General features: G+C 38.1%; 1 protein-coding gene across 9 annotated transcripts in view; it reads left to right on the top strand.

Annotated features, from left to right (window-relative positions):
• CREB1 (cAMP responsive element binding protein 1) overlaps positions 1–24,906 on the top strand; it is a 79,183-nt gene that overhangs the window by 35,136 nt on the left and 19,141 nt on the right. For 8 of the 9 annotated variants that reach the window (XR_012779360.1, XR_012779361.1, XM_075529378.1 and 5 more), the window contains 4 exons: positions 9,543–9,643; positions 14,529–14,671; positions 20,896–21,078; positions 23,217–23,367. Coding sequence is in view for 7 of the 9 variants with exons in the window: in XM_075529378.1 (XP_075385493.1) it covers positions 9,543–9,643; positions 14,529–14,671; positions 20,896–21,078; positions 23,217–23,367 (578 nt within the window). In the remaining 2 variants the exon portion in view is untranslated. Of the gene's footprint in view, positions 1–9,542; positions 9,644–14,528; positions 14,672–20,895; positions 21,079–22,241; positions 22,305–23,216; positions 23,368–24,906 lie in introns of those variants that run through there. The other variant, XM_075529379.1, reaches the window with a different exon arrangement.

Below are 24,906 nucleotides of genomic sequence, written 5' to 3'. Positions count from 1 at the left end.
AAACTATATTTGCTACTCACACATACCTCCAGTCTGTTGCCTAATTCCTTTAGATAGTATTCTCTCCTCCCTGAAGTGGTCGTCCAGCATTATTCCTAATTATCCCAGAGAAAGGAGGCCCTGGTTCCTAAGATGACTACTATTAGGAGTGGTTGATAAAATAGTCTCTTTTTTTTTGTGAGCCCAAATTTGTCTTTCTAAAACTTTTATATAGTTATCCCAACTTAAGCTCTTGAAGCTAGATCAGCTAATCGAATTGCTTTTCTGCTACCTCTTCCCCATTTGCCACATCTTTCCAATTAAAAAAAAAACCTCTAAATTAAATAAACTCCCGTATTTCCTCATCCACTTTTTATATGGCCTAGCTTTGATGCCTTGCCACACATTGGGGTTTTTCTTCTGTGGGCGAGCTATGGTGCTTTTGTTGAGTCTGGTATTCAGAGCTAGTGGAAGTAGCCTAAATGTCAGTAAGTGTGTCCTTTGTTCTGCACGCATTCTGTTCAGATGTTTAGCGGGGTTTGTCAGCTAGAAGAAGGGGCTTCAAAAAGTGCATGGAAAAATGGAGTTGGAAGGTAATGGAATTTTCCTTTGAACTTTTTGAAGCCTTTGGTATCACACTATTGCATCATTGACCAGCCATTGCCCATATCTACTTCATTCTGTCCTTGTGCTTTTTTGGTTTGGCTGAACAGTTAGTGGAAAACAAAGAAAATAATGTCATATGAAACCAGCAAGTTGAATGAACTGCCATCCTGAAAGTGGAATTTGTTACCAAGTAGAAAACAAGATAGTCCAAGTAAAGACCTGAGAGTTCGTTATTTCTGTGGAGCCACAATGAGCATGAGCGGGAGTCTCCTACCCTTTCCTTCGGCCCTGTTTTGTTTAGTGGCACCTTATCAATGCATACTGGCTATTACTGATTCCCTACCCATGTCCTCATCTTGACCGGTGAGCCAGGAGACCCAGACTTCAGACCAAGTTTGGACAAGTCAGCTTTTATTTTCTCATTTACAGAAGGAGGTCTTTCTATAAAGAACACAGAAAAATTACTAAAAATCATAGCCACAGAACTTGTTATGTTTACAGTTTTTAGTTACATGATATTTAATTGTTGTCCTTTAATTGTAGAAAGGTTTTTCAAGAACACATTTTTCATTAAGGTTATCTAAAGTGTATATATTTAAGTAAGAAAGAGAAGTAGGACTTTTTAATCTGAAATTTACAGAGAGACAGAAACCTAGTTATGAGGTTCTGTTTGTTCTTGTGTTTTAAAGCATTTCTGGACATTGGCAAACGATTAGATTATTTGAGCTGGTTAGCGGTGATTAGTGTTATCAGAAGAGGTGGTTGTAAAAGGAGAGAAACAGCCCCTCAAGCTTCTGTATGGGAGCATACTGGTATTTGAACCTGGGTTGCCAAAATAGGCAAGGTACATGACTCTCAAGGTAAGGAGTTAGAACTTTTTGTAGCCTTTTTTATCTAGTTGTTTTAGAAGTTAAGCTATATCAATCTTTCAGATAGCTTTATCCTTATAGCTGGAAGTTATATCTCACTGATTATGTGTTTCCCTAAAAAAATAGGAGTTTATAGACCATGATACGAATACGGGCTCAGAGTGATGGCATCCTCACCTTTTTGTTCCATGTTTTTTAGCCATGTTTCAATCAAGTGCAATTTAAATGTGCCAGACACAGTATTTATGTTGATCATTTTCATCGATCACAGACTGTGTGCCAATCATACAGTGTCGATTCTCATGAAGATCACATGAGACTGAGGAGAAACAATAACAAAACATGAAAGTAGGTGACAGGAAGCAGAGGACAGGAATAGAAAACAATGTGAGAGCAAGAGGGTTAATGCTGTGAGAGAGAGGAGTCCTGTGTCAGGGAAGAAAGAGGGTGGCAGAGACCAGAAGACAGCGAAGGAGGGTAAACCAGGCTGACAATTTGGAAGAACATTCCAGGTACAAGCAAAAGCAAGCCCAAAGGCTCCCTAAGATGAGAATCTATTTGGCATGTCAAGAAATAGTGGGAAGATGTTGATGCAATAGAGTGAACACGTAGTACTTGGAGATGAGATTTTCTACACAATCTTCATGGTGCTTTGTAATGTGATGGAAGACAATCTTGAGTATCTTTCATACACATAAGAGGTTCAGTGCTGGTCACTTAAGAAAGTAGTTCGCAGTTGTCTAGCTTAAAGTTGAGTTGTTTGCTTTTCTTTTATGTGAGGCATATCCTCCAGAGTTTCAGATCTTTTTAATCATGGCCAGCAAAGACTTGCAGAGATTATATTGCGTAACCGATATTTTGAAAAAAAAATCCCATTTGACGGGAGGGTGGAGGGAAGGTGAGGGAGAAAGGAGGAACAGATTACAAGGATCTTCCTCCTCCCTGGGGGATGGACAGCAGAGAAGTGGGTGAAGGGAGATGTCGGACTGTGTAAGATATGACAAAATAATAATAATTTATAAAATATCAAGGGGAAAGGCGGGAGCAGGGAGGGAGGGGAAAAAATGAGGAGCTGATACCAAGGCCTCAAGTAGAAAGCAAATGTTTTGAGAATGATGATGCAATAAGTGTACAAATGTGCTTGACACAATGAATGGATTGTGTGGCTTGTGATAAGAGTTGTAAAAGCCCCCAATAAAGTGATTTCATTTCTAAAAAATGGAATCCTATTTGAGCTTATTTGTTAAAATATAAAACGGTAACACTTTATTGTTAGCATGCAATAACCGAGAGCAGGGAGATGGAAATATACTAGGCAAATCTTGTTAAGAGCTTGCATAGTTGGTAGGTAAAATTTATTTAGTAAACCCAGTCTAAAATGCACTTATTTTTATATCTACATGTCATTGTGAGATCTCTTTTTCAGCAATAGCAGGTATTGAATCACATTTCAAAAAGCTGCACTTACTACTCAAGTACTCCCTCAATACTCAAGAGCACTTTGTTCTAATAACCTGACATTCCGTGATGATTAGCTTCCCAACACAATCTCTGAAGGTAAAATGGGTGCATAGGCAAATGTGTTGAAGAAAGCTGATGGTACCTGGCAATCAAAAAGATTAGTTAGTGTCTGGGGTCTTGAAGGCTTGAGGATAAACAAGCGGCCATCTAGCTGAGATGCAACAAAGTCCACATGGAGGAAGGTTGCCTCCCTGTGTGTGATCATGAGGTGTCGATGGGATCAGGTATCAGGCATCAAAGACCCAGAACAAAACATCAAATCAATGTGAATGAGGGGGAACGCAGAGTGGAGACCCACAGCCCATCTGTAGATAGTTGGACATCCCCTTACAGAGGGGTCACAGGGAGGGGCCAGTCACTGTACAGTATAGCACTGATGAAACAAAACTTTCTTCTACTTCTTTAATGCTTTCTCCCCCCACTACCATGACCCCAATTCTACCTTACAAATCCAGCTAGACCGGAGCATGTGCACAGGTACAGATAAGATCTGGAAACACAGGGAATCCAGGACAGATAAACCCCTCAGGACCAATAAGAGTAGCAATAACAGGAGAGTAAGGGTAAGATGGGGGTAGAAAGGGGAAAGCTATCACAATGATCTACTTATAGCCCCCTCCTGGGGAACGGACAACAGAAAAATGGCTGAAGGGAGACATCGGTCAGTGTAAGACATGAAAAAAAATTTATAAATGATCAAGGGTTCATGAGAGAGGGGGGGGAAATGAGAAGCTGATACCAAGGGCTCAAGTGGAAAGAAAATGTTGTGAAAATAAGGATGGCAACAAATGTACAAATATGCTTGACAATGTAAGGATTGTGATAAGAGCTGTATGAGCCCCCAATAAAATGGCTTTTAAAAATACTTGGACTTAGAATCAAATTTTTGTGTAACTGTTGTAAAATATTGAGTAAAGGTTTCTTAATGAAGCTTCTTAGATTTCATCATTCTTGCTGTTGAATAAATGATTTCTAGAAATTTAGGAATTTTTAATATTTTGAGTTTTATTGCCTACCTTTTTCTTTTATAGTATAAATAATGTACATAAAATTTACAAGATTAAGATACATACCATATATACTCAAGTTTTTAAATCACGTTTTTCATGCAGTTTTTGTGCTAAATTAGTTACTTCAGTGGATATTCAGGTCGGCTTATACTCAAGTACATACAGTATTTAAATTTTTCTTATTTATAAATGTGATCTGTAGATCATAAGAATTTGGAGATCATTCTATTTAGATTCTATTAAGCTTGGTTTGGTGAGTAAATATCTGCACCTGCCATGAGTCTCAACTCTACTCAGGGAAATTACTAGCCCCAGGCTTACAATGGGGTTCCCTATTGACAACTGTGTCATAAGTTGGTTCTTAGGTAAGTTGAATACCTCGTTTTAAATAATTTTAGTTTTCATTATTATTGCCTTTTATTATCTGTATCAAGGAGCCCTGGTGGCATAATGGTTATCTGTGCATTCATTGTTAACCACGAGATCAGCAGTTCAAAACCACTACCCACTGTGGTAAAAGACAGGGCTTTCTACTCCTGGAAAGAGTTACAGTCTCAGAAACCAGAGGCAGTTCTACACTGACTGATAAGGTTACTATGAAACAGAGTCAACTTGGTGCAATGAGTATTATCTTTATAAATCCAGTCTTTGTCTTTGGGGTTGTACACATGGCATCTAAATCAGCAGAGCTATTTTAATACATAAAAAATATAGAAATCATAAAAACTTACTCTGACAATGAATGATGTTGGATGATGTTGACATTTTGTCAGTTATAGTATACCTCCCCTTGTGTTCTGGATTTGCCTGTGGACTATAGGGAATGGTTTGGGCCCGTGTTTTTAAGTAACTGCAGTCCCTAATTTAATTTAATTTTTAAAAACACCTAAGTTTACCTTTTCATTGTAAAAAATTTTTGACTACTTCATTAAAAAATAACTTTTAAGGGTGGTTTGTGGTAACTTGGATACATCTTAAGACTCTCTCTACTTGAGCTTCCAGGGGACCATGTTTGAGATACTACTGTTTCCATTGCTTTGTTTGGACTAAGTCACTATATACTCTATTTAAAAATTTTTTAAAAGACAAGATAGTCTTTGCCTTCCTGTATAGAACAATATGAATTTAAAAAAACAAGTTGATTAAATACAGACCTAAACATTATACATATGCATTTTAAATTTGATCCTTGAAAATTTCTTGATTTGGAAGTAGCCAAGGTTAAAGATCTATTAAAGGATCTTTCATTGGGGAGTTATTATAAAGTAATGGTATTCAGTGTTCAGTATAATTGAAATATAACTTTTTTAATGGTTACTGTTAATGATTTTTAAAACACATTTAATTATGTTATGATTTATAAGGGGCTTTTTGGGTGATTTTTATTAACCTTAGGAAATAAGGGCTTCCGTGTGGTTTCTTTATCTTTGCTTTAGACCATCCCTAGGGATTGGCTTTACAGTTCTTCCTGGATAGTATCCAGAAGAGGAAATGTTACCTGCGATGTCATGTGTGAATAGTTATGAATTCTCTTTATATTTGAAAAAAGTGATAAATTAATTACTTCTACAGCATCTTTTACAGCATAGTGTAGGAAACCTTTTCTTCATCAAATGCCACATATACAAAACATTTGTATCATTTGAAACTAGGTGGCTTATGTAGCATATCTGAGGGTTTTGTTTGTAATGAGGTCCAGTTGGGCGCATTGTTAACTGTTCCAAAGTCACTATATATCCTTACAAGAAAGTTGTACGGTGTACGGTTCAAGACGACGAGTCATGCAGAGGGGTCAGGGCGAGAGGAACGGGAACTGAGGAAAGCCTGAGTGGAGTGTGAGTAAACGTAAACAGTGCTGTTGATGAGACTGTCTACTCACCTTGTGTTCAATCTTACTCCTTCTTAAAATTCTGATCTTAAGACCTATCACCATTCCTAGTCTATGTATCACGCCATGCAGATTATTACAGAGTGGGCTAGCCACCAAAAGTCCTATTCACTGTCATGGATTCTATTCTGACTACTAGGGACCCTACAGGCCACCACAGAACTGCCACTGTGGCTTTTCAAGACTGTACTTCTTTACGGGAGTAGGAAGCATCATCTTCTCCCTGATCTAGCCACAACAGCTGCCAATTAATAGAAAATAGTTTGCTACAATCCTTTAGGAAGACCTGCAGCATTACCACCTTACAGAGTTTCATATCCAAAATTCAGCCTTGCCTATCTTTTTATTGTATTCAGATTCATTAAGTGTTGCTCATTAATGTTTAAGTATGTAAGATTATATTTCTTACATGCTTAAGTGTGTGGGTAGAGAGTACATTCATTTCTAGGTGTATTTTCTAAATCAGGGTTACATTAACCTAACATAGTTCATTTAAAAATAAGTGTGCATATCATAAAACCTTGTCAGAATTAGTGCCCACTCTCCAAACCACATATAGCCCGTACCACTGGAATTTCTCAACTACTTCCAAATATGCTTTTCTTAACTGCCATTGCCAGACATTGAGACAAGGTGCTAACCCACAAGACAACACCTGGGTGAAATCTAACTAAGACTAAAAGCATTGAAGAGCATGACAGCCTCCTGTTGATTCCACTAGAGAAATCTGGCAGGATAAGTTTGACAGATCGGCATCATAGGTAATTTTTAATCTAGGAATGAACTGTAATTACCTCGGGGCTTCAATCCTTAGCCTTGTGGCCTCTGTGTTACCTAACCTCTTCATGCCTTCCTTTTTCCATCTATAAGATGAGCACAAGTGAGGACTCTTAAGAAAGAGCTGCTATTACTAGTATCCCTCATAGGATCCTTAAGTAGGTATTACCGTATGTACTCGAATATAAGCTGACCCAAGTATAAGCCGAGGTACCTGATTATTACCTGGGAAACCAGAAAAACTGATTGACTCGAGTATAAGCCTGGGTGAAAAATGCAGAAGCTGTTGGTGAGTTTCAATAATCAAAACAAACGAAAATATAATTACTAAAAATTGAGACATCAGTGGGGCAATGTATTTAAATATTTATTTTAGATAAACATAAATAAAAGGACAAGTCATTTAACATTAGTAAACCAGCACAGTAAGTGGAAAATTGGTTCAACAAAAACAAGGTATCAACAATGATACCTTAAGAGTACTATTCCTTGAGCTCAGTCAGCAACCAAGCTAAACTGTAGAGTTAAAATCCTTCAAAACTGGAATCCTCATCATCATCTGTATCCCAATGCAGAGCTTCAGCTGGTGTGAGGTCATCATAGATGCTGTCCTCACTGAGATCGCAGTCATCACCATCACTGCTGGCATTTGCATACAAAGCTCAGTCTTCACTGCCATCCACAGCATTACTAATACTACATTTCTAGAAGGATGTCGCACCATGTCTTCCGGAGTGTCTTCCCATGCATCTCGAACCCACTTTGCTATTAACTCTATGTCAGGCTTCATGAGATTTCCTGCTTTTGTTAGTCGGACTTGACCAGATGACACCCATTCATGCCACATCCTTCGCACACAGTCTTTAAAAGGCTCATTCAAAGATACATCCAGAGACTGCAGTACAGTTGTAAGCCCACCTGGAATAACAGCTAAAGTAACTTTACTAGATTTTGCCAGTTTTTTTATGTCATCGATAGGTGGGCTCTGAACATATCCCAAACAAGTAACGATGGCTTTTTCTTTAAGGTTGCTCCTGGTCGTCGGTTCCAAATTTCTTCCAGGCTTTTTTTTTTGTTCCGTCTTCATCCAGCCAGCCTTTATCATGTGCCCACACAGTAATTCTTGGTGGGAAATTGATCTTTTTAGGCAAGGTCTTTCTTTTAAAAATAATGACAGGACAGAGCTTAGTTCCATTAGCTAAACATGATAGAACAACTGTAAAGTGTTTTTGGGTTTTTTTTTTCATTTCCTGTGGTTTTGAGAAAATTGGTTTTTTCTCCTAAACTTGCCACAGTTCTGTTGCTTGGAAGATTAAAAGTCATGGCAGTTTCATCCTTATTCCCAATATCTGCCAGGTCATAATTATAAATCCTTCTTTGTTTTATAATAAATGGCTAGAATGACATAATTTTTTTCTTCAAGGTCTTATAGCAATTTCTGGGAAATCTTTGTTCTTTGGCTCAAACATGGTAGGCCAAATCTATTCATGAAGTGGGTACACCCTCCTGCTGATGCAGCAAATTTTTCAATGCCTGGTGCTTTATATTTGTCATCCTTAGCCATTTGTAGAGCATGTATGTGGATTCCCATGCGTGCTATGCAGTAACCATTTTGACGACACTCCATAACCCATTTATGCAATTCACTCTCTAGAGCTCCATAAAAAGACGCTAAGCCACGATGAGCTTTTTTAGCTTTTGGAATCTGTTCCAAGTCAGCCTTCATTTCCCGCCACTCCCTCACTTGCTTGAATTCCCTACTTGCAATACTGTTATTGCTCTCTTCTAATCTTGACACAACCTTCATTTTGAAACCAGCCTCATGACCGATGTTTTTGTTTTGGTTCAAAAGTATCCATTTCTAATAGGATAAAAGAAACAAGACTTTGAAAAAGAGCTTTCATGGTAATGCCCCCCACCCCTGCAACTGTGTTAGCCGGGAGGAGGAGGGAGGAGTCTGGGGGGCCAGGGGACACGCAGGATGTGAATTAATACAGAGACCAGAGGGGAGAGACAGGGAGCAGCCACAGACACATCCTTACCAGTTCAGCTGCCAGCGTAAGTGAATCACTACAGGTTCTTCTGCGATTCGGAGCCGTCCACGTCATAGGACGGCTCTGATTGGTTAGATGTGAGTAAACAAACATTCAAAGCCCTGCAGTGTCAGCGGGGCTTTGAATGAACAGTGGAGGAACGGCAATCACCTGCAAGATAACGGGCGCTCATCCCATTACCTTGGGGGGCCCCCAACAAGATGTTACACTTTGCTGGGGTACCACTGACCCGTGTATAAGCCGAACACAATGAGCTGAAAAACTCAGCTTATACACGAGTATATGTGGTACTTTCTAGCTCAGGGTGTTTTGTTTTGTATTATTTTTTCCAGAAATGCAGTTATTTGCTTTATATTTTACTTAATAAAAATTGGAGAATGCCAACCTTGAAACTCATCTGGAATTGTGGGGAGGGCACTGATGCTCACCAGTGCTTATACAGTAGACATAGATATTTGCATAGTCACGATCTTCATTTCTTCTCTCGTGTGAGGAACCGGACTTTAATTGGTGGTTCTGCTCTAACCACTGAAATCAAATCACTGACAAATAACTGGAGGCATTTACTATTGACTAAATGGAGTCCTTAACAAGATTTTTCTGAAGTTAGACGTCAGAAGTTTGATATTTGACCAAGGAAATGTTTGTTTTCTGACTTTACTTTTTATCATCAGTAGAGTGTGGTTGTGACCCTCCCCACACACCCCCACCTCCTCAAAAACTAAAGTGTGTATTAGATTTAAAACTGCCTTTTTGTATTTGACTTTTCCCTCAAATTCATATAAGTTTTATGTGAACTAAATCTGATTATAAAGGTAAAGTTCTTCTTTCTTTTCAGATTTCTACTATTGCAGAAAGTGAAGATTCACAGGAATCGGTGGATAGTGTGACCGATTCCCAAAAACGAAGAGAAATTCTGTCCCGGCGGCCTTCCTACAGGTATGGAAGTTACTAGTTCAAAGGACTTATATGGAATAAGAGCAGTTCTTCCCCTGAGTAATCCTAGATAAACACTCACTTTACTTCTGTTTCTATTTTGGAGACTATAGGCTGCTGCCTTTCTGTTGAAATACAGAGGTACAATTGTAGCAGTTTTCTAGTCACGCGTCAGTTTGGAGCCTGTACTACTTCACTGCTTACCAGGTTGCTATTAGTTTAATAGTTGTATCAGGGTGCTGCTTTCCTAACCTCCACAGATAGTAGGGGCATCTTTGTGTTGAGCTACAGAAGTTAACCTAGCCTGTTCCTTGCCTTCCAGGGGGACTAAAACCTTTTTTTTTATTGCATAAACTTCACTAATAAGCCTACTTCAGAGATTAAAAAACTTGAAACTGTAAATATTCATGCTTGTGTTTACCTTATATTGTTTCTGCGTCCAGAGGGGTGATTTCTTACACACAGACACCCACGTACTTGGTTACCAAGCTGACCCTTTTCCCCTCCTCCTCGTTCGTGAATTTCCTGAATGAATGTCCATAACGTGATTTTGAGGTCTTAAATCGTATGTTCCTGGGTGTATCCTGTGTGTGTTTACACTGAAAATTTCTTTTGTTTTAAATACAGTTAGTGTTAGTTTTTGAAGCCTGAAGCAGATCTACTAGGTACTAAGAAACAAGATGCATAAATTTTCTTTTTGTTTAAACATAGAAATTCTAATTTCTAGATAAGTCTAATCTGTAGAATTTGTAAAGTGAACTTGATGTTGAAGAAAATTTATCTTCTATTTACCTTAGTTGTCTTTTAACCTAAATTCTAGTAAAGGGCATTAAAACACTAAAATTTTAATTAATAATTAAGTGCAGGGTACTATGAGACCACAATTGAGAAAAACTTGCTTTTACACAAGACTATCTGTATTTGCAAAGGAACTTCAGTGGTGTCTCATTATTTTAAGTTTTTGAATTCCTGAAACCTAACCCTCTGTCTCTGTCTTGATTATAGTACAGTATATAATGAAAAAGTTTACAATAAGCTTATGAGGCTGAAGAAATGAGGCTGTTTCATAATGCAGGATAGATTTGATCACAGCAACCACCTGACAATGATTAGTGTGTGTCCAGAAGTCACTAAGTGCTCTCTGCTTGGTCTCTTCTGGCTTGGTATTTTTACCTGAAATTTAGCTGGAAAACATAGAAGCCAGGCTTATCTAACTTGAAAATGACAACCTTCCAGAATAAATTCCATTTTTAAAGGACAAATAAGCGTTTTGAAAATTCATATCAGCCAAGGGAAAAAGACTGAAACAAACCAGAGGAAGTGTTGAGGGCAATTGTTACAAGCTTTCTAAATGTGAGTTTAAAGTGAGATCAATTACTTCAGTATAGAATTTTGAATTAAGAATTATTTTGAGGGAAAAAAAGCATTCTTTTGAAAAAGATAATTATGCTGTTAACAGCGACTTGATATTGTTGTCCAGAAACTCAATACATTGTACAAATACATTTGTCAACACCTAGTGAGTAAAATAAGGAGGAGGGAATTAGAGCTGTGAGATACATGAAATAGAGAATTAAAAAGAAAAAACAATAAAGAGAATCAGAAAAACCAAAAGCTAGTACTTTGAAAAGATCCACAAAATTGATAAAATCTTAGCTAGATTTAAAAAAAAGAAACTAGTAAGTAAAAAGCAGAATATGAAGGAGGAACTGATGACAAGGATCCACATGTGCCCTCCTCCCTGGGAGAGGGACGGCAGAGAGGGGGGAAGGGAGACTCCGGATAGGGCAAGATATGACAAAATAACGAGGTATAAATTACCAAGGGCATATGAGGGAGGGGGGAATGGGGAGGGAGGGGAAAAAAAAAGAGGACCTGATGCAAGGGGCTTAAGTGGAGAGCAAATGCCTCGAGAATGATTGGGGCAGGGAATGTATGGATGTGCTTTATACAATTGATGTATGTATATGTATGGATTGTGGTAAGAGTTGTTTGAGTCCCTAATAAAATGTAAAAGAAGGGAAAAAAAGCAGAATGAAAATTGAGACATTACTTTAAGCTTTACAGGCATTAAAAGAACTATGGAAGTATTGCAGATGGTTTTATAATAACACAGTGATTCTCAACCTTCCTCATGCCGCGACCATCTAATACAGCTCCTCATGTGGTGGTGACCCCCAACCATAAAATTATTTTCGTGGCTACTTCATAACTGTAATTTTGTTACTATTATGAATCATAATGTAAATATCTGATATGCAGGATATATTTTCATTGTTACAAATTGAACATAAAGCATAGTGATTAATCACAAAATGTATAATTATATATTGTGAAATAATTTATTTCTAATTACAAATAAATGAAACTTTGTCTTAAAGCATGGTGTAGCATGGATAACAGTCTTACTATAACAACAGTAAACTACGTTGCTACATTTTGTGACAGTATGCGTAAAAAGCCAACTTTAGTGCTAAGGTTGAGAGAGCTTCTTTCTCACCAGATCAGCATTTCTGCATGTGGGCGGATCCACCTGGAGATGGATAGAGGAGCAATGTCTTGGTTTCTAAGACCATTGGAAATATGTTTTCCGATGGTCTTAGGCAACCCCTGTGAAAGGGTCATTTGACACCCCCCCCCCAAGGAGTCATGATCCACGGTTGAGAACCACTGTGCTAACAGATTAGAAAACCTAGAAACATAGAAAACACCTAAATTGCTCCAAGAAGAAACACAATATTTCAACAGACCCAAGGGAAAAGGTTGAACAAAATACCAGCAAACCAACCCAACAGCATATTAAAAAGATTGTCTACCATGACCAAATAGGACTTAACCAAGGAACTCATAGATGGTTCAACATAAGAAAGTCAATTAATGTAATACACCACATAATGAAACAAAGGGAAACAAACCACATGATTGTCTCAGTTTTTACAGAAGAGAAGCATTTGACAAAACCTATTCCTGTTAAAAGTACTCAGAAAACTAGGAAAACAGGAGAAACTCCTCAAAATGATAAAGGGCATTTTTAATATTTCTATTGAGGTTCACAAGACAAATCTTTCCCTTAAGATCAGGACCAAATAAGGATGCTCTTTAACACTAGTAGGTCTGAAATACTTTAAGAAATGCTTTTAGGCCACCTTTCAGGCTGAAATAAAAGGACACTAAACAATAGCTCAAAGCCATACAAAGAAACAACGTGATGACATAGGTAAATATAAAACCAAAACGGGGGGCGGGGGGGGGGCACACTCTCATGGAGTAGATGCCAATTCATAGCTAGCCTATAGGACCAGGCAGAACTGCCCTGTGGGTTTCTGAGACTAACTCTTATTGAAGTAGAAAGTCTATCTTTCTCCCATGGAGCGGCTGGTCACTTTGCTGACCTTGCAGTTGGGAGCCCATCACATCAGTAAGGTGCCCAAGTAAATATAAAAACCAGTATTAATACAGTTTGGGATTGTAGTTTACATATAAGTAACATGAGTAGAGCTATACTAGTTGTTGGCTTTATATGTACTACTGAAGTTGGTATTCAAGTTTGTTATAAATTTAACATGAGAAATGACTTGGGTTGAGTGGTCTCTGAGTTTTTATGTTGTGTGTGTATATATATACATTTATGTATATATGTGTGTATATATAGAGAGAGATGGGGGTGTTATTGTTTTCCTAGTTGCTCTGGCTTTCCTATTTTTGAGGATATGAAGTGTTAGCTAGCCTGGCTCTCGAAGTGAGAATCATATACACAAGTGTGCGCAGAACTAGCCTCCCTCCATTTCTCGTCTTCTTTCCTACCCACCTCCTAGTAAATAACCTTTCAGGTTTTATTCTTGAAAAATAAGAACATGCACAGCACAGTAATATTTATTATGACTTCGCTTTCTTACTTAAATAATAGGTATCACTCTAGATTCCCTCTTGAAACTTGCTTTTTCCCTTTAATATTATATTTTGGACATCATTCTGTTGGTTTATAAAAATCTTCCACACACAAAAAAATTAACATCTGTCTAAGTGTTCCATTATGTAAACATGTCAGTGTATTCAACCATCTTCTTTGTGTGGGCGTCTATAGGTTGTTCCCTGTGTTTCGCGATTATAATGCTACAACAAATAAACTCGAATGTGTGTTTACTTTGTACTGGTGAAGGTGTCTTTAAGAGTAAGGTCCTAAAGGGATTGCTGCAGAGACGCGTGTAGTTCGGTTGTCCGTCTTCGAATCCGTGTGCTGATGGTTGTACTGATCTATGAGAATGTCTCTCTTCCCAGAGCTTTGCCAACAGAGTATATTTTTATACTTTATTTTTACCAACCTGAGAGTTAATAAGTGGTATATGTATAATTTTAATTTGCATTTATATTATGACTAAAGCTGAATATTTTGCACATTTTAAGCACCAGTGTAATTGTCTGTGTAAGCCTTTTTCCCATTTTAAAAGTCAGGTTTTTGGTCTCCAAGAGATTTTTAGGTATTAGAGATATTGATCCTTTATTGGTGATGTGTGTAAATATATTCTCCTGGTTTTATTGACTTTCTTTTAACTTTGTTTTATTGCCATGTAATACGACTTAAAGTATAATTGTTTTAATTAACCCTTTCTTATTTACATCTGGATTTTGAGTGTTTCCTAACACATTAAACAATTCATCTGTTTTGGGATATGGAGGCTTTGTTTTGTTTTTTCATTACTTGTATACTTCATTTGTCCATTGAGATGACTGGTTCCTTTGGAGTTTACTCTTGTAAATTCTTATATTTTAAACTTACGTCCTACATACTAGCAACTTCATGCTCGTTTCTGATCCTTTCCTAACTTTTTTGTCTTTAACCAATATTTTTTACTTTTATTTCAATTAATAGAGCTCTCTAATTTCCTAGGAAAATTTTAAATGATTTATCATCTGATGCACCAGGAGTGCCAAGGATTGAAGAAGAGAAGTCTGAAGAAGAAACCTCAGCCCCTGCCATCACCACTGTTACGGTGCCAACTCCAATTTACCAAACCAGCAGTGGACAGTACAGTGAGTAATTGCTATTTCTGCTTGAACAGCAAGAGGAGAAATTATTGATCGAGTTGTCCTTACCACTATCATACCTCTAGGTCTTCATCATCAGTCTTACTGCTGTTATAGATTTTCTTTACTGCTCAGACTCCATCTGTCTTTGGCTCCAGGCGTTTCCCGAGGAGGGTGAGGCGACATAAAGGGTGGGGTGTGTGGATGCCCTACTTGCCTATGCCCCACGGTTTTTCATTAACTCCGAATTGAAATTGTAGATCTTAGTCCTCTTATACAGTGATGTTAAGAAAAAAATAAGAGTGGTGTTTTGTCTGTTTTTCCTTTTTTGAGGAGGATATTTATTTGTTCAGATAAAGAATGTGATATTCTTTGGACATTCTTTGTTTTTGGATTTCTAATTTCTTATTTTATTTTAATCATTTTATTAGGGGTTCATACAACTCTTATCACAATCCATACATACATCAATTATGTAAAGCACATTTGTACATTCATTGCCCTCATCATTCTCAAAACATTTGCTCTCCACTTAAACCCCTGGCATCGGCTCCTCATTTTTGTCCCTCCCTCCCCGCTCCCCTTTCCTCGTGAACACTTGATAATTTATAAATTATTATTTTGTCATATCTTGCTCTGTCTGAAATCTCCCTTCACCCACTTCACTGTTGTCCCCAGGGAGGAGGTCACATGTAGAGCCTTGTAATCGGTTCCTCTTTCCAACCCACCCTCCCTCCACTCTCCTGGTATCGCTGCTCGCCCCACTGGTCCTGAAGGGATCATCCACCCAGAATTCCCAGTGTTTCCAGTTCCTATCTGTACCAGTGTACATCCTCTGGTCTAGCCAGATTTGTAAGGTAGAATTGGGATCATGATAGTGGGAGGAGAAGGAAGCATTTAGGAACTAGAGGAAATCTTTGGACATTCTAAGGCCCCAAATGTTCTTATTGCTCATCTGTTGTCATGATCTTCCCTTGTAAAAGTAGTGTTTAGGTTTGGGGGTGGGTTTTTTTTTTTCTTTTTTCATTTTTTATTTCAGGGAAATAAGTTTGGCTATCCTCTACCGGTACATTTTAACAAGGAAAGATGGTATAGTCGATTATGATAACATAAGTATAATGGATTGCTGAATTAAGAGGACACTTTGCAGTGGTTTTTCAAAAAAAATTATGAAAGTTTCCATTTTTGTTACCTTCATCTGGTAAAGATCTCTTCTTAACTCTTTCATTTCTTTTGATCTTTAACTAAATCTGCAAAGACGTTCTGCTTTTGTTTGACCAGAGGCATTGGTGGGAAGGAGCAAAATTACTATTTGCTCTCTTTACCCTGTACCTTTTCATTCCCATCCTAAACCCCATATAGGTTCTCTTCCTCTTCTTTGACTATAAATTAAATATACACATTGAAACACTCTTGCTGCATTCATCTGTAGGGTCATCTGATTCAGAAATATGAATAAAGTTACTAGCTTTTAAGTTACAGCTTAACCTTGGTTTGCGTAGGTAATTGGCATTCCAACTCTATTAAGTATTGATGTTTTTAGCCTTTCAAAAGCTGAAACTTGATTGTAAGTTTTGACTAAGTTGTAGGCCCTTAAGGCCAGTAGAACTCAATAGTTTTTGTCCCTAAATACTCATTATTGGAGATAAAGAGCCTCCATCTCTGTGATTGTATGTGTACATGTATATTTTTGAGGCTCCCTGGTGGTACAGTGATCTGTACATTCAGTTCCTCACTGCAAGGTCTGCAGTTCAATCCCACCACCCTGCACGGGAGAAAGATGAGTTTGTATGCTTTTGTAAAGGAAGGAAGGAAGGAAGACACCAATGGGGAAATTTCTACTCTATCACATAGAATTGCTATGAGATGGAATCAACTCAATGGCAGTGTAGTTTTCCTTTTTAATATGTCTTGTCAGTTGAATGAACTTGAGCACTCTTTGTCCAGTTTTAGCTCATCCAGATGTGTGTTTTATGACCATTTCAGATGACCTTTACTTCCCCCACCTCAGCACACCTGAGGGATCCAGCAGCATCCTGTCAGTCACAGTGATTCTCTGTCACAGCAGGCCTCACTTGAACTAGAAAGCATGCTCTTGAGGAAGGAGGCATATTTGTATCTCAAATAGGAAAGTGAAGTTTGAAAAAGACCATCCTTCTAGTTATGTGCATTACTTAACAGCTGCAGCATTGTTCTGTTATGAAAACCTAATATTGACTTCATTGTCCCAACAATAGGCATTTGAGGCATTCCTTTTCCAGTGGCCGTATTGTGTTTTAATTTATAAATGTAACATTTATTTAGCATTTGTCGCGTGGTGGGCTTTTGGGACAGTTCTATTTCAAGCATGGCTATAAGAGCATCCCTGTGTCTAGAAAGTCAGTGGGTAACATCGGAATGGTGGAGTTTCTGCATTTCCAACTGACTGTGCCAGTTTGTAGGTCTCTTGCACATTGTACAAGATTTATCCCATTGCTTTATAATAATGTTTTGTTTCTGAGATTCTGCTCTTCAGTAGAAAATTGGCTATCTATTACTGTGGACCTGGGTGTTTTGTGTGTCACTAAATAAAGTGCTACTTCCATGATGTTTTTCCTCTTTCTTTCGGCTACCCAAAGTAGCATTTTATGCTTAATTGTATTTTCTTCCTTTAGCCTAGATTTCCTTGTATAATTGCTTTATGCATGGAGACTAATTAGTTACTTCTGCCTTATTGGTGTATTCTTTTATTCCTATTGTAATTAATTTGGTTTTGTGGAAAACTATCACCAATTCTTTTGGCATAATCAATGCGAAAATAATAATTATTGAGGAAAAACTGTATTTCATATGATTGGACTTTAATTTTCAAAGTACTTTCATATACATTATATCATTAAATGTTATGCCAGTCATATGAAGTGGATAGAACCAAATGTTTTTATTTTTAGAGAAGAGGTCACAGAATCAAATAAGAGATTAGTAGTTGAACTTGAATACTCAGATTCTTCTTCATTCCTTCCTTGACCCTTGAGTTAATTGCTATATGATCAAGAAGAAAGTGTAGTGAATATTTAATATTCATTAGCTGCATGAGAAATTGTGGTTGGTTTCTGTTAACCTATTGATTCTTTTGAGTTATTCTACAAAATTAATGTTGAAATGCTTTTTATACATACTGTATATACTCGAGCATAAGCCAACCCACCTAATTTTACCACAAAACTGCGTTTAAAATGTGCTGAAAAGACTCGGCTTATACATAAGTATATACGGTAACAATTGTGTTCTACTCTGTTGTTAGGTGCCATTCAGCCCGTTCCAGCTGATAGCCACCCTATGCACAACAGATAAAACACTGCCCGGCCCTGTGCCATCCTTACGATGCGCTTGCTGCAGCCTCTGTGTTCATCCATCTCAGGCACATTTCCTGTGCCTTCCAACCTTGTCTCTGACACTGCTCTCCTTCCATTCATTTAGCCTTCAGTATCTAACAGTGCTTCGATGCTATGTATGTGTAAGGATTTCAGCGACTACTTCCTCTGAAATTCTTCATGGTCAATTTTTAGCCTGGAAACGCCACTGAAACCTGTTCACTTGGAGTGACCCTGCTTGCATTTGAAATACCAGTGATATAACTTCCAGATCCACACCAATACACAGGCCACCACAGTGTGACAAACTGACAGACGAGTGGTGGCCTGTCTGTCCATGTGGTGTCTATTGTTCTGGTCTGGGATACATAAATGTCTAGAATGTGAACTGAGGTATGGCTAGGTTCTGTATCCCAGGGGTCTTAAATCCCACAGATTCCTGCTGAATCATAGCCATTAACGTCCATTACATCTCTTGATTGAACAATAGATAATCACATTTCTTGTAGACAGGTCTCTTGATCTCCTAGATTATTGTCCTGGAACTTGCCAACAGAGGAGCCGGTAGGATAGTGAGTGTGCCCTGGGATGCTAAATGCCAGGTCAGCAGTATGAAACCACCAGCTCCAAGGGAAAAAGAGGAGGCTTTGTATTCCCATAAAGAGGGACAGTCTTGAAGACCCACAGGAGCAGCTCTGCCCTGTCCCGTAGGGTTGAGATGAATCGGAATTGACTTGATGGTAATTTTTTGGAGAGCTTGCCAACAGATGATCTCAAAATCCCTTCTAAGAGACAATAAAAAAATGACAGGGTACTTGAGTCAGAGAAGTTGACTTTCTTAAAATTTTTACTTTTTCCTTATTCAGTTCAGTCTGGTAGGTCATTTTACGGCTAAACTTCTGATTCTTGGTCCCTCTCAGAGCAAACACTTGAAGGGGAATGGCTACAGAGGATTCGACCATCTGTCTTAATGCTAATATCTAAAAAATGGCTTCTTTGCAATGAAACAATTCTTTATATAACTTTTCTACTGTAGCAGAAATGTAATTTCAACTTTTTGAAAAGGTAGAGAGTCTATTAATATGAACCAGACTTGATTAATTTATTGTTTAATAGATGAATGGCAAGTATAATTATCAAAAAATCCTATATGAGAATTCTTAAATATGTTATTTTGAAATATTTCAGTTAATGTTTTTCCTAAGTGATTATCTTTAGCTCTAATTTTGTACTTTATGAGAGAGATTATAAAAAAACATTTCAATTGTTTTATTGAATGGACTTTTACATATAAGGAACCCTGTGGCATTATGAATTAGGCACTGGGCTGCCAGCTCCAAAGTTGGCTGTTTAAATCCACCAGCCACTCTGCAGGAGGAAGAGGAGGCTCTCTGCTCTCATAAAGATGTACAACCTCAGAAATCCTTTGTAGGGTCGCTTTGAATAGGAATTGACTGAGAGGCAGTGGATCTGGTTTGGGTTTCTCATTAACATACCTGCTTAATAGGTCTGTCTGTGTATTTACACCTAAGTTATTGTTTTTACTATCACTGCAGGATGGTGTATACCTCAACAAACTGGGGATTTGCTCTGTTGCCTTTCGCTTTGCATACCTCCTAATGTCATCCTTACTTGATCATTTGTGCTAACCTGCTTCTAAGGGTACACTTCCCCTTTACTCAAGTTACTGTGTCTACGCTCTAATTAGTGATTTACCCTCCTATTCCTGGTAACCAGCAAAAAGTTATTTTTTGTGAAATTTTTTTTCTTGACATTTTATAGTACCATATGTACTCTAGTATAAGCCAACCCGCATATCAGCTGAGGCACCTAATTTTACCACAAAGACTACATTAAAACTGTGCTGAAAAAACTCGGCTTATACCCAAGTATATGCGCTACTAGTCTTAGACAATATTTTGTCCTTTGGTATTAACTTATTTTACTCAGCATGATGTCCTGCAAAGTTCATCCATATGAAATGTATTACAGATTCATCATTATTTGTTGACATTTTATATTCCATTGTGTATGTACCTTAGTTTGTTTACAGCTTAATCCACTGATGGGCATTTAGGTTGCTTCCTCCTTTTTGCTATTGTGAATAGTGCATCGAGTGTGTTTTTGTTGTAATCGTGTATCACTAGTAGATTAGAGTACACGGTGGAACTGCTATATTACACATTAAAATAGGCATTTGCAGGCAGACCTTCATTTATTGTGATATACAGACTCTGTTTTTACAGAATGAAATTTTGTAACAAATAGCTGAGTAAGTTCATTGGTACCATTTTGCAACATCATGTACTCACTTCTATGTCTCAAATTTTGGTAATTCTCACAGTATTTAAAACTTTATGATAATGCTGTTACACACTTCATAGACTACCATATAGTGTGAACTATCATGCATCCTGAGAAACCAAAACCTGTAGCTCGCTTATGCGGTAGTCTCTTTATTGCAGTGGTCTCCAGTCTCCAAAGCTGGCCTTGCAGTGGCTGCCTATGATGTGCGTAGTGCTGCATTTGTGAAAGCGGGCAGGGAAGAGGACAGCAGGTGGGGTGGAGAGTCAGGCCTCTTAGCCTTAAAAAATATATTTAAAAGTGATGCAGCCAATATTGAAACAGTTAAACTACTTTGTAGTTAGCACCTGAAAACGTGTCATGCGTTTCAAAGAATGCCTTTGTATTGTAGGGATTGGATGTGGACTTCCGAAACAGAAAGTTACTTGCACATACTAAATCCTTCTTAATGATGTTACTTGCTGTAACAATTTTCCAAGATTGTGTCATTCAAATTATTCTACACTGAATTTAGTGTGTTGGAGATTTAGTCTGGTATTACATTTGTAACAATAAAACCCATTGAATTTTTAGTTGCCATTACCCAGGGAGGAGCAATACAACTGGCTAACAATGGTACTGATGGGGTACAGGGCCTGCAAACATTAACCATGACCAATGCAGCCGCCACTCAGCCGGGTACCACCATTCTGCAGTATGCCCAGACCACCGATGGACAGCAGATCCTAGTGCCCAGCAACCAAGTTGTTGTTCAAGGTAAGGGATTTTGAATTCACAGGTAAAGTTAATTCTTCAAAAGATAAAAATGTTATAAACGCTCAGAAAAAAGTAAGTATTCTATTACTACATAGTTAATTTTTTCACTCTAGACACTATTACCCTTAAATCCTTCCAGTATTCCAATTGGACTGGGATGTCATGGCATAAAAACAACTATTTTCAGTTTTACCCCCCAAAAATCTATATTTTAAATTCTCAGCATTCAGTGATAAACACAGGATGCGTAGGAAGAAAGGTAAGAAGTCAGGCAACTCTTCATTCTACATCTGACTGCATGTACTTGCCCTGTGACCTGGAGCAAGACCCAACCTCCCATGGCCTCGTTTTGTGCAAGTGTGTCAAAACACTGATTAAAGAAAAGGGAAGATTCCAAATTTGATTTCTCTGCCTTTTACTCAATCGCTATTGAGATATTTCATTTCTGTTGAAAATAATGCACTCTGAAAAAATCTTATTGTACTACTATGGAAGTCAGTTAATGACTTATTAATTCTCTGGGTAAAAGGAAGTACCGTAATGAAGTCTGTGATGAATTCTAGAAATAAGGTTGTTGTTATTTTTTTCCCTCCTTTTTAAAATTTAGATAAGGTTTTCTTTTTTCCTGTTTGTTCGAGGAATTTTTATAGGTAGAAGTTAAATTAATATGAATATTTTAAGAGTTTATTCTATATTGGAGATTTTCAAATTGAGTAAATAAAAATAGATTTGTTTCTGAAGATATTTTGTTTGTAATCATTTTGCCTCTGTTAAGGGACGACAGTTTTGCCCCTTAGCTGGAGATAGCAACTTTTGAATAATTGTAAAACAAGTAGAATGAGTCACTCTTTACTTAAAGGACTCTAATGTATTTACAAGGAGCGCCGGTGGTACCATGGGTTAGTCATTGGGCTGTTAATCACAAGGTCAATGATTTAAACCCACTAGCTGCTCCATGGGGGAGAAGATTAAGCTGTCTGCTTTTGTAAAGATTTAAAGTCTCGGAAACCCTATAAAACATTGCTATGAGTTGCAATCAACTCGATGGCAGTGGGTGTGGGTAATGTATTTACAGAATTTATTCTGCTACTAAAAATAATGTTTGAAGAACATACTATTTTGCTTATTGATGGGAGTAAAACACCTTTTCACTTTACATGCAGGTACTCAAAAATTGTAAAGCAGGATGTCAGTGAATTTGAATTCTGAACGTCAGTTTGAAGATGGTAACATGTTCAGTATATAAATCTTTTCCATTCAAACTACACATTTTAATTGATACTAAATAGCGGATAATTTGGGTATCCAAGTATGGATAATTCTATAAAGATCTTGAAATTTTATGAAATAATGGTAGGTTTCTTATTCTCAGGAGGGGATATCCAGTTATTTTAGAAGCATTTTGACAGATAATTGTTATAGTTCTCTCCATAAATGATGAATCAGTTGGTTAGAAGAATAAACTATCAATTTATTTAGCCGTTTAATTTACAAACAATTGTGTTTACAAATAATGTAGATGGCATTAAGTGATTCCACTTTTCAGTTTTATTTCCATTAGAAATTTATAATAGTTGACCATAATGCTTTATTTTCTCTTCCGTTTTGCTATTTTATGAAAAGTCATGGTCGTTTTTATGTCGTGGCAAGTCTACTTGAAATGTTTTAGTGTGAATTTACCACTATCAATGGAAGACAGTGAGGACTGTACTCTGTCTAGGAAGATCAGCCAAGCTGGGCCCTGCTTACCATTTAGACTTAAGGTTGGTAAGCATGCTATCAACAGATAGAACTGCATCCCAATGAAAGAAATACAACAACTAGTACATAAGAGGCTTCAAAAATTTGGTGGGAAAATACTGTGTATCTTTTCATTCTGTTTTCCCACAACCTTTTTGAAAGCCCCCTCGTATAGGTTAAGACCTCTTTCATCGTGTCTGTACTAATCAATACACTTAACTGGGAATTATTTCTCAGTAATGGCCCAAGTGCTGATTGTTTTCAGAATCATCTGTTCCTTTTCCCCCCTTTTGAATCCAAAATGGATGTTCACATGGATGATTGATACATGTAGTTGAACCTTATCACAGTGTTTGTTTACTCGGCTCACATTATTGCTTTCTTTCCTTGGGTCCCAGCTGCCTCTGGCGATGTACAAACGTATCAGATTCGCACAGCCCCCACTAGCACCATTGCCCCTGGAGTTGTCATGGCGTCCTCCCCAGCACTTCCTACACAGCCTGCTGAAGAAGCAGCACGAAAGAGAGAGGTTCGCTTAATGAAGAACAGGTATGTCGGTTGCATGTTCTGAGAGTGTTGTATGTCACGAACATCTTCAAATTATGCCAGACATGCATCTTTACCTGTGGTCTGCTGGTAACAACATCTTCTTTTTTTTTCTGTCTTTTTTTTTTTTTTTTTAGTCATTTTATTGGCGGCTCATACAACTCTTATCACAATTCATACATACATTCATTGTACGTCAAGCACATTTATACATTTGCTGCCATCATCATTCTCAGCACATTTGCTTTCTACCTGAGCCCTTGGTACGAACTCCTCATTTTCCCCCTCTCTCCTTCCCTCCCTCCCTGCTCCCCCCTCCTTCATGAACCCTTGATAATTTATAAATTATTGTTATTTTGTCATGTCTTAGACCGACCAATGTCTTCCTTCACCCACTTTTCTGTTGTCCATCCCCCAAGGAGGAGGTTATATGTAGATCCTTACGATAAGCTTCCCCTTTCTACCCCACCTTCCCTCCACCCTCCTGGTATCTCCACTTTCACCAGAGGTCCTGAAGGCATCATCTGTCCTGGATTCCCTGTGTTTCTGGTTCCTATCTGTAGCAGTGTACATCCTCTGGTCTAGCTGGATTTGTAAGGTAGAATTGGGATCATGATAGTGGGGAGAGAAGGAAGAAGGAAGCATTTAGGAACTAGAGGAAAGTTGTATGTTTCATCGCTGCTATATTGCACCCTGACTGGCTCGTCTCCTCGCCCCGACCCTTCTATAAGAGGGTGTCCAGTTGCCTACAGATGGGCTTTGGGTTCCCAATCTGCACTCCCCCTCCTTCACAATGATATAATTTTTTTGTTCATTGATACCTGATCCCTTCTACACCTTGTGATCACACAGGCTGGTGTGCTTCTTCCATGTGGAGTTTGTTGCTTCTCAGCTAGATGGCTGCTTGTTTACCTTCAAGCCTTTAAGACCCCAGACGCTATATCTTTTGATAGCCGGACACCATCAGCTTTCTTTACCACATATGCTTATGCATACAGTTGTCTTCAGCAATCGTGTAGGGAAGGTGAGCACACAATGATAGGTTTTTTGTTCTTTGGTACCTGATACCTGATCCCTTCGACACCTCGTGACCACACAGGCTGGTTTGCTTCTTCCTTGTAGGCTTTGATGCTTCTTAGGTAGATGGCCGCTTGTTTACATTCAAGCCTTTAAGACCCCAGGCGCTGTATCTTTTGATAGCCAGGCACCATTAGCTTTCTTCACCACATTTGCTTATGCACCCGCTTTGTCTTCAGCGATTGAGTTGGGAAAGTGAGCATCGTGGAGTACCAATTTAATAAACAAAATGTTCTTGCATTGAGGGAGTACTAGAGTAGAGGCCCAATGTCCATCTGCTACCTTAATACTAAACCTATAAGTATATGCACATAGATCTATTTCCCCATCCTCATATATAAATATATTGACATATGTACATGTCTTTGTCTAGACCTCTATAAATGCCCTTTGCCTCCTAGTTCTTCCTTTATTTCCTCTGACTTTCCTTTTGTTCCACTATCATGCTCAACCTTCATTAGAGTT

Source organism: Tenrec ecaudatus, chromosome 13 (genome assembly GCF_050624435.1).
Source record: "Tenrec ecaudatus isolate mTenEca1 chromosome 13, mTenEca1.hap1, whole genome shotgun sequence".
NCBI classification, from domain to species: Eukaryota; Metazoa; Chordata; class Mammalia; order Afrosoricida; family Tenrecidae; genus Tenrec; species Tenrec ecaudatus.
The sequence above is the reverse complement of the archived record's forward strand: the minus strand, read 5'-3'. Positions and strand labels throughout refer to the sequence as shown.